Source organism: Podarcis muralis, chromosome 12, assembly GCF_964188315.1.
Source record: "Podarcis muralis chromosome 12, rPodMur119.hap1.1, whole genome shotgun sequence".
Lineage (NCBI taxonomy): Eukaryota > Metazoa > Chordata > Lepidosauria > Squamata > Lacertidae > Podarcis > Podarcis muralis.
Window position 1 is genome coordinate 10,712,387 of NC_135666.1, and position 13,332 is coordinate 10,725,718.

At 45.9% G+C, this 13,332-nt stretch overlaps 1 protein-coding gene across 10 annotated transcripts in view; it reads left to right on the forward strand.

Moving 5' to 3' along the window:
• LOC114607605 (sodium channel protein type 5 subunit alpha-like) overlaps window positions 1–13,332 on the forward strand; it is a 301,831-nt gene that overhangs the window by 236,696 nt on the left and 51,803 nt on the right. For 6 of the 10 annotated variants that reach the window (XM_077936723.1, XM_077936714.1, XM_077936718.1 and 3 more), the window contains exons 18-19: window positions 5,311–5,472; window positions 10,161–10,284. In XM_077936723.1, the coding sequence (XP_077792849.1) occupies window positions 5,311–5,472; window positions 10,161–10,284 (286 nt within the window). The remainder of the gene's footprint in view (window positions 1–5,310; window positions 5,473–10,160; window positions 10,285–13,332) is intronic. The other 4 variants (XM_077936716.1, XM_077936719.1, XM_077936720.1 and 1 more) reach the window with 2 other exon arrangements.

Below are 13,332 nucleotides of genomic sequence, written 5' to 3' on the forward strand. Positions count from 1 at the left end.
CTAGATTCCTCCTCCTTAAGATGTACAGGGAGGGACAGAGGATTATTTTATGTAAGCTATGTATATCTCTCCTTTCTGTATGGTAAGGTACTCAGCCTTGTGAACTTCCGCCTGCAGCCTGAAATAGAGGGCTGAAGCAGAGGGAGAGCTCTTCACAGAGAACGAGGCTGTAGTTACACAATTTAAATTCCTGTCTCCAAAAGCAACTCATGGAAAGCTACGCTCACACCCCAGTTTCCATTTGTATGCATGAATTTATTGCCTCGCTTGATGTTTTCTACCTTATAAATTACAAAAACCACTGATTCAATAAATATTAGTATGATGAATACTGCCTTGGCAACTCACGCTTGACATAAAACAATTACGAACAGATTACATAAGCATCCCACAGTGGGGGATCTTTGCTGTCAATAAAAGTATTATTGTTGCAGCAAACATAATGAATTGTTTGGAATTCAAAAGAAAGTTGTGTGTGTGTGTGTGTTTGCACACATAGACATACACATACACATGCATACAAAACTGGTTGAGCAGGGAACAGGCCTGGCAGTTGTCTGTGATGTAGTTATTTCTTTTGGAAAACAGTTATCCATTTTCTTTCTTTTTTACTGATTTTAATGCAGAATCGTGTTCTCAAATTCTGTAAATTATATTTGGGGATGGGGGGGTGAGTTCAGTTCAGTTCAAATTTTAATGCAAACCTTCCTAATTTGCACTTTGCAACCCAAAATAAAGCTTTCCTTTGGAAGCGACACTTCTCCGAATTTTGGGATGCAGTTTCTCCAACTGAACAATGTATTCAAAAAAATGTGTCTGTTATGGAAAATTCTGCATAAGATGCATGTTTGTGGGAAAACAATGAATTATGCATTATATAGGGAAATTGCTTGCAAAAGTGGATATGTAAGGCAAAAATCCTTGCAAAAATGTGTACATTGGATATGATTGCTCTAAAACGCTGATGAATTTTCAAGAGAACTTTTTTTTTTTTTGAGGGGGTGGTTACAATATAATGATACAGATAAAATGTAGTGTTAAAAATGCTGTGGGAAGGGGGTAAATAGGATTTATTTATTTATTGCCTTTGTAAACATAGAACCTTGGAGAAAAGCTGGAGTGGATCTCATGTGCTTCTGGTTGACCAACTCAGAGATTTACTGTATTTTTCGCTCCATAGGGTGCACCGGACCATACGGTGCACCTAGTTTTTAGGGGGGGGAGAATCAAGAAAAAAAAATTATTTCCTCCCCACCCCAAAGAGTAAAGAAGCCAAGACAGTGAGTGGGATCCATCCTGCTGGCTGTCTTGGCTTCCTCTTTAGCCGCGCGCAACCTCTCCAGCCGGGAGAGGCTGTGCGCGGCTTTGGCAGAAGCCAAGACAGCCAGCGGGATGGATCCCGCTGGCTGTTTTGGCTTCGTTTTTAGCCACGCGGCTGGGGCGGGGGAAGCCCAAGCTTCCCCCGACCCCAGCCCCCAGAACAGGGATAGCCGCCTGAAGCCTTTGGAGCGCAGCGGGACATCGCACTGCGCTCCAAAGACTTTGGGTTCCTTTCGCTCCCGGCTTCAGCAAAAGGAACCCGAAGCCTTTGGAGCGCAGCACAAGGTCCCACTGCGCTCCAAAGGCTTCAGGCAGCTCTCCAGGCTTCAGCGAAAGCGACGAGTAGCCTCCGGAGCGCAGAGGGAGTGCTCCCTCTGTGCTTTGGAGGCTTCGTGTTGCTATCGCTGAAGCCAAGGACCCTGCATTCGCTCCATAGGACGCACACACATTTCCCCTTAATTTTGGGAGGGGGAAAACTGCGTCCTATAGAGCGAAAAATACGGTAACTCCTACAGGCTCTGAGAAAGAGGTTAACTGCCCCCCACCCCAACTCCATATGCAGGAACACTTCCTGAGATGTGGCAATTCTGTCTCCACTTCCCCTTTCCAACTGGAATTATGGCTGCAATCCTTGGCCCACTTACCAGGGAGCAAGCCCCACTGAACGCAATGGTGTACTCGGAGCGGAGTAGACATGTATAGGTTTTGTGTCATGTTACATTTCATTGAGTATGCAGAGTGCCTCAAGTGTAACTGCTGCATCTTATTGTCTTTTGCATAAAGCCCCAATTAGTGCGAAAGAGCTGTATGAATAAAATTATTTGTATTATGCTTGCAATTCGTTTGGGGGAGGGAAGGTCGGTTTTAAAGAAATGAAAAGTTAATGCGGCTGATTTCTTGCACTGCTTAAGGTCCTCCCTTGTCCATTATGGACTGTTTTTGATGCAGACAAAATTCCAGCTTCCATGATTGTATCAATGTGATCTTTTGGCCTGTGGAGAATTGATTAAAATACATGCCCAGCATTTACTTTCAGCACTTTCTCAAGCCCAGGGTACAGTTTGGGGCTGGGGGGGCGGGGGCGCTGAATCAATTTGTAGTAAGTTAAAATATGCATTGAGTCCCATGCCCTTTGAAGCAGGAAATCGGTAATATAATTTCAAATAAATTTACTGAAAGATCATAGCAGCGGTTTGAAGGGGGTGGTTATAGTATGAACTCGGCAAACGGAAAGCATTTATTTCCCCGCCTCCAAATTACTTAGCCAAAAAGCTTTCTTTTGTCTTTACTGCTATTTCAGTCTGAAATGAAACATTTTTCTCTGTTTCCGCTGTGCTGTTCCCTGCAGTGAGGGAACTGTCCAACCATGGCAGGTGGGCTAATAACCGTGACATCAATAATATTAGGCTCATCAAGCACGGGCAGTAAAACATGAGGATGTGGCATGAGCCAAATGCAAAGAGTTGGAAATAACTATTGTTTAAAAAAACCTGTTCTGCTTGTAATTGCCTTTTTAAACAGCAGGGAAAGCCCCTCCTCAAAGCTCTCCTTAGCAAATCATTGAAACCAGGCAGAGCGTTGTTAATGTGTTTCAGTAGCAAGGGGAGTTAAGGCAATTTGATGCAGTTGTACAATGGCCACACACATCGCCCAAAAAGGAGAGCCAAAGAGAACCTAGATTTTGCATAAAATTCGCATATGCTCATTTGTTTGTGTCGTGCAAATTTAGAAACAGTTGTTGTAATTTAAATAGAAATGCAAACTATCTGATCGTAGTGGGGAAGACTCTGATCAGGTAATCTGCATGCCTGTTTAGTCTGTTCTCCAGGTGCCAACCGTTGACAACACACTTCAAGGTCCCTGCTCTCTCTTCTTATGTTTTTTAATCTTCAAACTATATTTGGACCAGGCAGCCCTGTAAAGAGAGGGCAGCCCTCCTGACACACAGCCACTCTGCAGAGTTGCCAGAAAGACCTGTGCAGTGAGGACAGCTTGGGCGTCTGGGCACAAATCTGCTTCTCTTTCGGTTGGGAGCATGGTGTGGAGACTGGCTCCTGCATTCCCTGGGTTTGGGCCTGGAAATAAACATGACAGTATGTTACTCCCAGGAAAATGAATTTAGGATTGCATTTATAGCTTACCTCAAAGGAGAGGTGAACATTGTTGTTGTGTAGTCGTTTAGTCGTGTCTGACTCTTCGTGACCCCATGGACCAGAGCACGCCAGGCACTCCTGTCTTCCACTGCCTCCCGCAGTTTGGTCAAACTCATGCTGGTAGCTTCGAGAACACTGTCCAACCATCTCATCCTCTGTCGTCCCCTTCTCCTTGTGCCCTCCATCTTTCCCAACATCAGGGTCTTTTCCAGGGAGTCTTCTCTTCTCATGAGTATTGGAGCCTCAGCTTCAGGATCTGTCCTTCCAGTGAGCACTCAGGGCTGATTTCCTTCAGAATGGATAGGTTTTCAAATTCTTCTTTGGCTCAGATTGCAGAAGGGGTCTTCTGTCCTTCAGCCCTGCTTTGAAGGTCTGCCTCTAGGAAAACATGGGCCAGGGCCCCCCAGAAAAATTCCAGGCGGGATGAGCAGTTTTTCAAAACTGTGTCCTCACAAAATAATGGAGATATGTTTCACCTTGACTTTCCTAGTGGAGAGCTCTGAAGAGCAAATATGCATTGGTTCAGCAATTAATTGCTTGGGTGAGAAGCAGTCTGTTTCACTTCCGATATAATGTGAGTTGTGAGCAGTTCCTTTGTCTCTAAATGCTGGGGACAGCTGGTTTGAAACCTACCCTCCTTCCTCAGGCTACCATGCCCAAGTGGCAGAAGAAAGGAAAGGGCATGGAGCAGTGGGCCAGTCCTCCCCACTGTTCACCCTTCTCTACCCACACCCAACTAACTCATCAACCTCCTATCCTCCTCTTGAGGAGCTCAGGACCTGGTTCTACACAGGGTTTAGTCCCTAGCAGTTTTAACATGCAAACTTGGGAGTTCTTGCCTTGGCTTGACACAGGGGTGAGGAACCTCAGGTCCAGGGCCTGAATGCAGCCCTCCAAGCCTCTCTGTCTGACCCTTAGTCTCTCATAAGAACACATCAATTCCCCAGACAAAATGGCCCTGCTTCCACCCTCCTTAAGAGATTTTTGTCTGACAAGAAGATGTCCTTCACCACCTCTGGCCTCTTCTACAAAGGTAATATTTACATTTAGTGCTCCGCCTCCTTTTTTCTCTGGCCCAACCCCACAACTGGCAAATGTGTGTTTTTCTTTTTGTGAATCTGGATTAAGAGATTTTCTCAGGGCGGTGGAGGGTGTGTGTGTTTTGTCCCATTGGAGTAGCCCTTCTTCCGATAGGAAATGCTCTGCGGAGGGGACAACACAAAAATGGAAGGGTCCGGGAGGGTCAGTTGCGGGGGAGTGAGAACTGTGCCTATTTTCTCTGGGATTTCTCTGTTTTCTTCTGATGAATGCTGGAGGGTATGTATTAGTGAGCAGGTTAGCCTGGGGTGTCTGACAAAGGGCAGTGAAGCCAGAGGAAAGGGCAGGGACTAATTAAGGAGCGGAATCCACCATCTTCACGAGGGGTGTGTGTGTGTTGCTGCATAAAATCAGTGCTGCTGACAGGAAGGGGAGGTTCACGAAGGGGTTGTGACCAATCCCAGAGGAAAGCATGGAGTAAGGCCAAGAGCCAAGTAAAGATGCTTTGGCCAAACGAGGCCATGAGTTTCCCAGAGAGCTGCCGTAGCTCAAAGGTCTGTAGTTTGAATTTGCCTGAGTCTGATGACCCTGTCAAAGTGCAATGGAAATTATTGTAAAAATTGCACAGTTAATTAAATGCAATCTTGTTCCTTCACCCTTTGCTGCCCCGAGGTGCCACTTTTAATGAGCATATTTGACGCTGATTTTTCTGTTCTCACTGGGGGCCGTATGTGTCTGTCTGTGTGTTCTGCTTATGAAATGAGCATGCTGGAAAAAGGGGGGGGATAAACCCATTTAGGATTATTTCCACCAGGACAAACAACAGCAACTGAAAGGGCAGCGCTACAAAAGCCCAGCTGTTCGGAGTCAGGCCTCTGAGATTTGCGAAGAGTTAAGTGAGTTGCAAACGGACAAACAGTCAAAGGACGAGCCTCCGGTCCCGCCAGTAGGGGAACAAGAGGTAACCGTTTGCCGCCTGCTTTCTGCATGCTGTCCGTTGCTGGAACTCTGTAGTGCATGCAGTAGAAATTGGCGAGGGTTGCATGGGGCATGGGGGAGGGGGGTCATTTCCTTTATAAATGAGCCTAGCCAGTGCCAAAGAAAAACAACGGAGAATGGCCACTATAGCTGTGGTAAGTATGGAGAGAATTAAAAGCAGAGAATTCATGCAATGTCCAAGAATGGAATTCCAGAATGCACCATTTGAAAAAACAAAAAAAGCTGGTTACAATTGCCAAGTTTCAGGCTCAGGCTATGAGCTGGGTTCTCTGCTATAGCCTGAAATCATGTCTATCATTTGGAGGAAAAGCTGGTCATATAGCAGTTTCCATCCTAAGCATAAATATTTGGAGGAAAAGCTGGTCATATGGCAGTTTCCGTCCTAAGCATAAATTCAGTTGCACATAGCATACATTCACAAATGCAACAATCATACAGAGCACGGGGGAGGAAGTTGCATAACTGGAGGTGCCTGAAGTTTCTCCTGGGGGTGGAACCACACATACGAGTTAACTGAGGCAGCAAGCTGTTTTTCTGCTTAAAAAGTACCTTGCCTGCTCAGCCTGTTGTAGAAACATTAAATATATCCCCGGCTGCATACAGAGCACATGCATATAACTTTGTTGAATTGCAGACCACGTTTTTACAAAGTTGAATATTTAGTAGCTAGGGGGATGGTTTTGCCCCATACAGCATGAGAATCGATGCACACTGACTAAATGAACAAGAAACTCATTGCCTGGGACCCAGGTGCACTCTATACGAAACAAAGTGGGAAAAAGGAAAACGGCGTGCTTCCATTTCAAGTCGAACTTTCTGAATGGCCTGGTCGTAGGAAGCAGCAACAGCAGCAAGCTTGCTTTCCTCCACCACCTTTAAATGTGCGCAGAACACAAATGCCATCTCCAAAGAGCACAATTAGATTCTATTTGTGACTGTTTAAGAGGGAGATCAAAGAGCATGGCACCTGTCCATGGGACAGTGAAAAATGAGGCAGAAGTTCATGTGAGGTGACATACGCCAGCAAGAACGCCCAGATGATGCTATTTTTGAAGACTTAGCTTAGCTCCGTGTGGGACACCACATACAACTGGACCCACAATTTCATGTCCAAGCCCTGGGAAGCAGGCAATGGCTAAACTGTCTGGTGGCTCATATGGCAACCAGCTCAAGCGCATGGGGCAACCCAGGAAGTACGCCAGCAGCTTTGTCAAGCCGCCAAGAGAAGAGTTGGAGGCAATGCAGAAATCACAAGCAGAATTCACAAGGAGAATCTCATGCACTGGAGTAAGGCCAAGCGAAAAGCTCCGATTTCTGAACTTTTGGCTACAAATTGAGGAACAGGGGTGAAACTGAGGCCTAAATAGAGGAGGGACACGTCCAAATCAGCGATCAGCGCCATCAGCTTCTTGATATTTTCCGTACCACAAAAGTGTTTCACTGCCCCAGCCCCCACCTCTGTTTATATGGATGACTCTAAAATGGCTCTTAGATCGCTTGCAATGCACTGTTGCTGTTGCTTTTTAATTGTGCTGCTTCGTTTCTGGTTCCTCTCTCATCCCTCCTGCGGCTGGGCTGCTGAGTTTTGCAGATATTATAATCTTTCCTTTTGTCACTGTCAGGTTATCAGGCTGGGGCTTATGCATGCTGATGCAACAACCAATGTATTTCCTCTGTTCACCTGCTCGGCTAATCTAATGTTTTCTTTTTGGAGTCTCTTTAAGGGACTTAAAGCTGAACCATATGAGAAGGGGGTGGGGTGGTCCTTGGTGCCTTTCCCCTCTCATTTTGAAGCCTGGCTGAGCTGATTTAAAGATCAGAGACACAGTGCTATTAGAGATGGTGCTTAACTCTTTCCTCCAGTGAGGAGCCCCTCAATGGGCTGGTGTGTTAATTTGGGGGTTGTTGTGGGGATGTTTTCCCTGATAAGATTGGGGTGGGGGCAGGAGGGATCTGAACTGAAGGATGGGTTTGAGCACCCTCTCCCAGAGCACCAAATCACCATCTTCAAAGCAGGCCCTCGTTATCAAAGCAAACTTTGCAAGCAATCCTGTATTGCCTGCCTTGTGTCGAGTTTACTGTATTTTTCGCTCCATAAGAGACACCTTTTTCCTCTTAAAATCTAAGGGGAAATGTCTGTGCATCTTATGGAGCGAATGTGTGGTCCCTGGGGCTGGGGGTGGGGGAAACCCGGGCTTCCCCCGCCAGTCCTGACTAGCTCCTGAGCAGCTCTGGGGTAGCCTGCGAAGCCTCCACAAGGCAGCGGGGACCCTTCATCCCGCTGCCCTGGGGAGGCTTCGCGCGGCTATCCCTGGCTTTTGCGGGAGGTGGGGGAAGGGACAGAGCAAGGCTCTCTCACTTCCCCCACGTCCCGCAAAAGCCCCCAAGAGCAGCATTTTTTTTTCTTGAATCCCCCCCCCCCAAAAAAAAGTAGGTGCGCCTTATGGAGCAAAAAATACAGTACTCCTTCTTTTCAAAGTGTGGTATGGTAGTTCCAACTCCCCCTGCCTTTTTTTCAAGCATTTTAAGAAGAGTTTGGATTTGATATCCTGCTTTATCACTACCAGAAGGAGTCTCAAAGTGGCTAACATTCTCCTTTCCCTTCCTCCCCCACAACAAACACTCTGTGAGGTGAGCGGGGCTGAGAGACTTCAGAGAAGTGTGACTAGCCCAAGGTCACCCAGCAGCTGCATGTGGAGGAGCGGAGACGCGAACCCGGTTCACCAGATTACGAGTCCACTGCTCTTAACCACTATGCCATGCTGGTTAATAGGAGAAGACAGACAAACAGGCATCCTGGGATGTTTTATCAAAAAGTAATCAGTTTCTAAGGGCATCACGCAGCTCCTAGGGGCTTTTGGATTAGGACCTCAGTACTGCAGGGGGTTAACTACCCCCCCCACCACCATTCCACCCAGAGCTATTATTTCCCTACTAAGGAAAACTTAGGTCACACCATAGATTCAAAAGCACATTGCTTTTCCGCAAAGAATCCTGGGAGTTGTAGTTCGCAGTCTCTCAGAGCTACAGCACCCATAACAAACTGCGGCTCTCCCATGATTCTTTGGGGGAAGACATATGCTTTAAATGTTATTTTTAATGTATGCAGCCTCTGTTACTTTTTGTCTAGTTTGGGCTGTAGTCATCCGTATAACTAGGTTTACCAAAGCCTTAGAAAAGGGTCCATCTTGGTCTCCCTTCATAATCCATCTTTGAAACAGGATCTCAGTTCCTGAAAATGGCCCCATCTTTTATGTTCCCAGGAAGTCTGCAGCAGCCAAATCATCAGCTGCTCAGATGTTTTCATTTCCATTGCAGAAGGGTGTTTTTTTTTAGGAGCATTCTTCACGTAAATCTCCAGAGAGCAGTTATTTCTGCCCTTAATCTCTTCTTCTGAAGGTAGTGCTTTCTCTCTGTCTGGTGGATTCATTTGAATTGGGGCGGGGGAAGGGGCGGGAGAGAAGCGGGAGGCTGCAATTAGCCACAAGGTAAAGATCATCTCTTCTCTCAGACATTGCTGAAGAGGCAGATTTGTCCATATGGAGGCAGTTCCAGATTGCTCTTTGAAAGTGAGGTGGTTGATATTTCTTCCTTTTTTATCCTGGAATATCAACCACACAAGCAACAACAAACCCAACACCCTTTGTGCTTTGGCAGCACAGGAGCTCATGAAAATGTTTAAAGACCAAGGACACAATAAGATCTGAACCACCAAGTGATATTTATCCGTGGGAGCAGTAAACATTTTCTGCCTCTACTTGCTGAGGAACCTATGAGCACGTATTCCAGGAATCTTGCCTTCTGCAAAGGATTCTGGGCCGTATTCTCGAATGTGCTTTCAGATGGTGGAAGGCTCTGGCCAAGCTGGTAGGCCTTACTGTCACCATAGATGAACTGGGCGTGTGTCAGAAAAGACATGCCTGAAATATGCTGACCAAGTTCTACCAAGGACTGCCAGTGGGGAAAGGTGTGGCTGGATGCTCCTAACTGCACCAAGAAAACTAGATGCTAGGAAGAAGCATTCTAGACTTCTTCCGGACATGCTATTTTCCTCTGTATTTGAACCTCCCCCCCCCCCCAATGGAGGACCAATTAAGGATTGGTGGGTAAATTTATTCAGTTCTTGGAAGAAGGTTATGAACCTGCACCCATGACATGTTATAAGTGGGATAGGGAGGTAAGCCACATGGCACGTTAGTTTTAAATTTCTGCATTTCTATTGGGAAGGGCTATATATTAATAAAAGCTATTTTTTAAACAAAAAGTATTCAGTTCTCATTTTAACAAACTCTTACTTAATTTGCATTTTTCTGAACCTATATGCAAACAGAAACACAGATCTCCTTTGAAATTGGCACTTATCTTAATCTTTCCAATTGCTAAGCAAAAACGTCGCCTTTATTAGAAAATGCTGCTGTGCAGTTGTTTCATTTTTACATATTCTGTTCATTTGTCGTATGCTGCATCCCTTTTGCAATGGTCACTGTGTTGTATGAAAATGCATGAGCAAATCCTTTCTTCCTTTCATCCTCTCTCCAGCTGGCTGAATCATCCATCGCTGGCTCCTTCTTTAAAGCACAGCCACTTCCGTTAAGAGGAGACTGATGAATGTTCTTCCTCTCCTCACCTTTGCCCCTGTTTCTCCCCTAGAAGTTTGATGAAATCAGTCTGTCGGAAGGAAGCACAGTGGACCTGGCAATCCCGCCAGAGCTTCTGGAGCAGATGCCTGAGCTGGCAGAAGAGATGATGGAACCAGAAGACTGTTTCCCAGAACGTAAGGATGGGCTCCTTTCATTTCTTTTCCTGACTTTAAGCTAGAAACGCATGATCAGAACTGCCACAGCTTTCCTGGGCTATTCCACTTCAGGTTGAAGCTGGGGAATCACAGAAAAGAGGGCAGGAACTTGCTATCTGCTGCTGCCCCAGAGGGCAGGAAGCAGATCTAAACTTGCAGATCTAAGCTTGTTGGTTGAACATTACATGAAAACTGATGATGGCGAGAGTAGTTTAATTATGGAACCAGTTACCTGGAAGAAGGAATCTGGGAGAAGTTTGATTCCATTCACACTGAAAGATGAACTTACCTAATTTGTGCTTTCCCAAACAATATGTGAAACAAACAATCTCACATTAATGAAACCACCATCAAAGCACAGATCACACCTGTCTCCATTGACTAATCCATAGAAATCAAGGGTCCTGCAATCTCCAGCACCACCATGGCACAAAAAAACATGCATCCAAGGCACAGATCCTTCAGGGGTCCCAGAGGCCCTTGGGATCCAGGAGGGTTGATGACCCCCAAACTAGGGGAAGGGAGAAGCTGTTGTGAGGTTGTCCCCTCCACCCACTGGTCCCCTGAAGCATATATATATATATATATATATATGCTTTCGTAGATTTTCACGGGTACAGGAATGCAGGTTTTGGTGTCCTCGGGTGTCTTCCCGTGTAAAAGTTGGGGTGTCTAGGCGACGTTTCGACGAGGTCTCACTCGTCATCTTCAGGCTGGTGTTTTCGGCTTCTTGTTACTGGAACAGAGCAGGATCTCAGTGTTTGAGTTCCTATAAATACTGTTGAAGGTGTGGTGTATAGCCTCCAATGTTTTGGGCAGAGAGGAGGTTCCCAGGCTAGTGTGCCTTTTCTTCTTTTGTTCCTTAATTACTTGAGGGATATCTTGAGTGATTTCTTGAGCGATATCCTGAATCCCACTTAGGTGGGTCATTAGGTGTGGATTAGTTTCTCAAGCCTTTGTGTCTTGAACTCTTGAACTTTGTGAAGAGTTTTTTTGAGAAGATGGCTGTACTGCATTTGGTTGTGCTCTGGCTTGGCTTCGTGTATAGGGGCGAGCTGTGGTTTTGTGGCCTGTGCCAGCCAGATCTGTGTAGGGATTGCAGGGGGGTGCAGCATCCGGAGGTGCCACCATGGTTTGGCTACTGGATGGTATCTGTAATTCATCTGTGGAGAGGGTCTGGGTTTGGGTCTGGTGTGGTTGATTGGTGATGGCGTTCTGTGTGCCTCTGGATCTGGTGTCAGATTTTGTGGGGAGGGCTAATTTCCAGATGTCTGGCAAGCGGGATGTGTCGTCACGCTTGTTCATGTTGTGAGGGTGTTTCTCTATCTCGATGGCTTCCATGATTATTCTCTTGTGGTGATGTTCCATGTTAAAGAGCAATTTGGAATCTGCAAAATTATATATATATGTGTTTCCAACACATGAAAGAAACAGGACACGAAATTAATTTTGCAGATTCCAAATTGCTCTTTAACATGGAACATCACCACAAGAGAATAATCATGGAAGCCATCGAGATAGAGAAACACCCTCACAACATGAACAAGCGTGACGACACATCCCGCTTGCCAGACATCTGGAAATTAGCCCTCCCCACAAAATCTGACACCAGATCCAGAGGCACACAGAACGCCATCACCAATCAACCACACCAGACCCAAACCCAGACCCTCTCCACAGATGAATTACAGATACCATCCAGTAGCCAAACCATGGTGGCACCTCCGGATGCTGCACCCCCCTGCAATCCCTACACAGATCTGGCTGGCACAGGCCACAAAACCACAGCTCGCCCCTATACACGAAGCCAAGCCAGAGCACAACCAAATGCAGTACAGCCATCTTCTCAAAAAAACTCTTCACAAAGTTCAAGAGTTCAAGACACAAAGGCTTGAGAAACTAATCCACACCTAATGACCCACCTAAGTGGGATTCAGGATATCGCTCAAGAAATCACTCAAGATATCCCTCAAGTAATTAAGGAACAAAAGAAGAAAAGGCACACTAGCCTGGGAACCTCCTCTCTGCCCAAAACATTGGAGGCTATACACCACACCTTCAACAGTATTTATAGGAACTCAAACACTGAGATCCTGCTCTGTTCCAGTAACAAGAAGCCGAAAACACCAGCCTGAAGATGACGAGTGAGACCTCGTCGAAACGTCGCCTAGACACCCCAACTTTTACACGGGAAGACACCCGAGGACACCAAAACCTGCATATATATATATATATATATATATATATATATATATATATATATATATATCGCTGCCCCAGTTCCACCCATGCTTCTCACCATTGGATTTCACCGAGCCAACGCACGCGTGTTTCCTGTAACCTTGAGCTGATTGCATCAGTCAAGATGCCTTTTTCACTCTTAAGATGAAAACATGCCTGTGTTTGGTAAACACTCCACTCCACCTGCCACTGAAAAGACAGGGATGCAATGTAGATTTTTGCTGTCTAATTCTCCAGTTAACAAATGCAATCACTTGACAGCCTTGAGTCTCTGTTGCAACTGATTGTTCCATGAGGTTCTTCCTGATGTGTTGGAAGGTGGGGAGGGAGGGAAGAGTGGGAGACTAAGGGGAGCTAAACTGTCATATATCCACGAGCGTGCATATCCCAGAAGATTATTTAATTCAGAAACAAGCCTGCTTAGTGGGGATCAGATGGGGATAACTTGCAAGAAATGCAGGAGCCCCTACAGTCAGCAGAACGGCATTTTGGCATGTGAAAGATGATCAAATGAGGTAGCAGAAGCCCTGCAAGGGAAGGGGATGTCTGTAGTTCCCAGGGATTTTCTTGGCAGCTTTTCTTAGATATAACAGCTTAACATGAATTCACTTGTCAGAAAAAGGTGTGGTATGATGATGCAGGCATTCCAGTGTATGCAATTCTTCAGTTGTTTGTTTCTAGATGTCTCCTGTTTTCAGTACAGTCATACCTCGGGATGAATACGCTTTGGGTTAGGCAAATTCAGGTTGCGCTCTGCAGCAACCCGGAAGTAACGGAGCGTGTTAC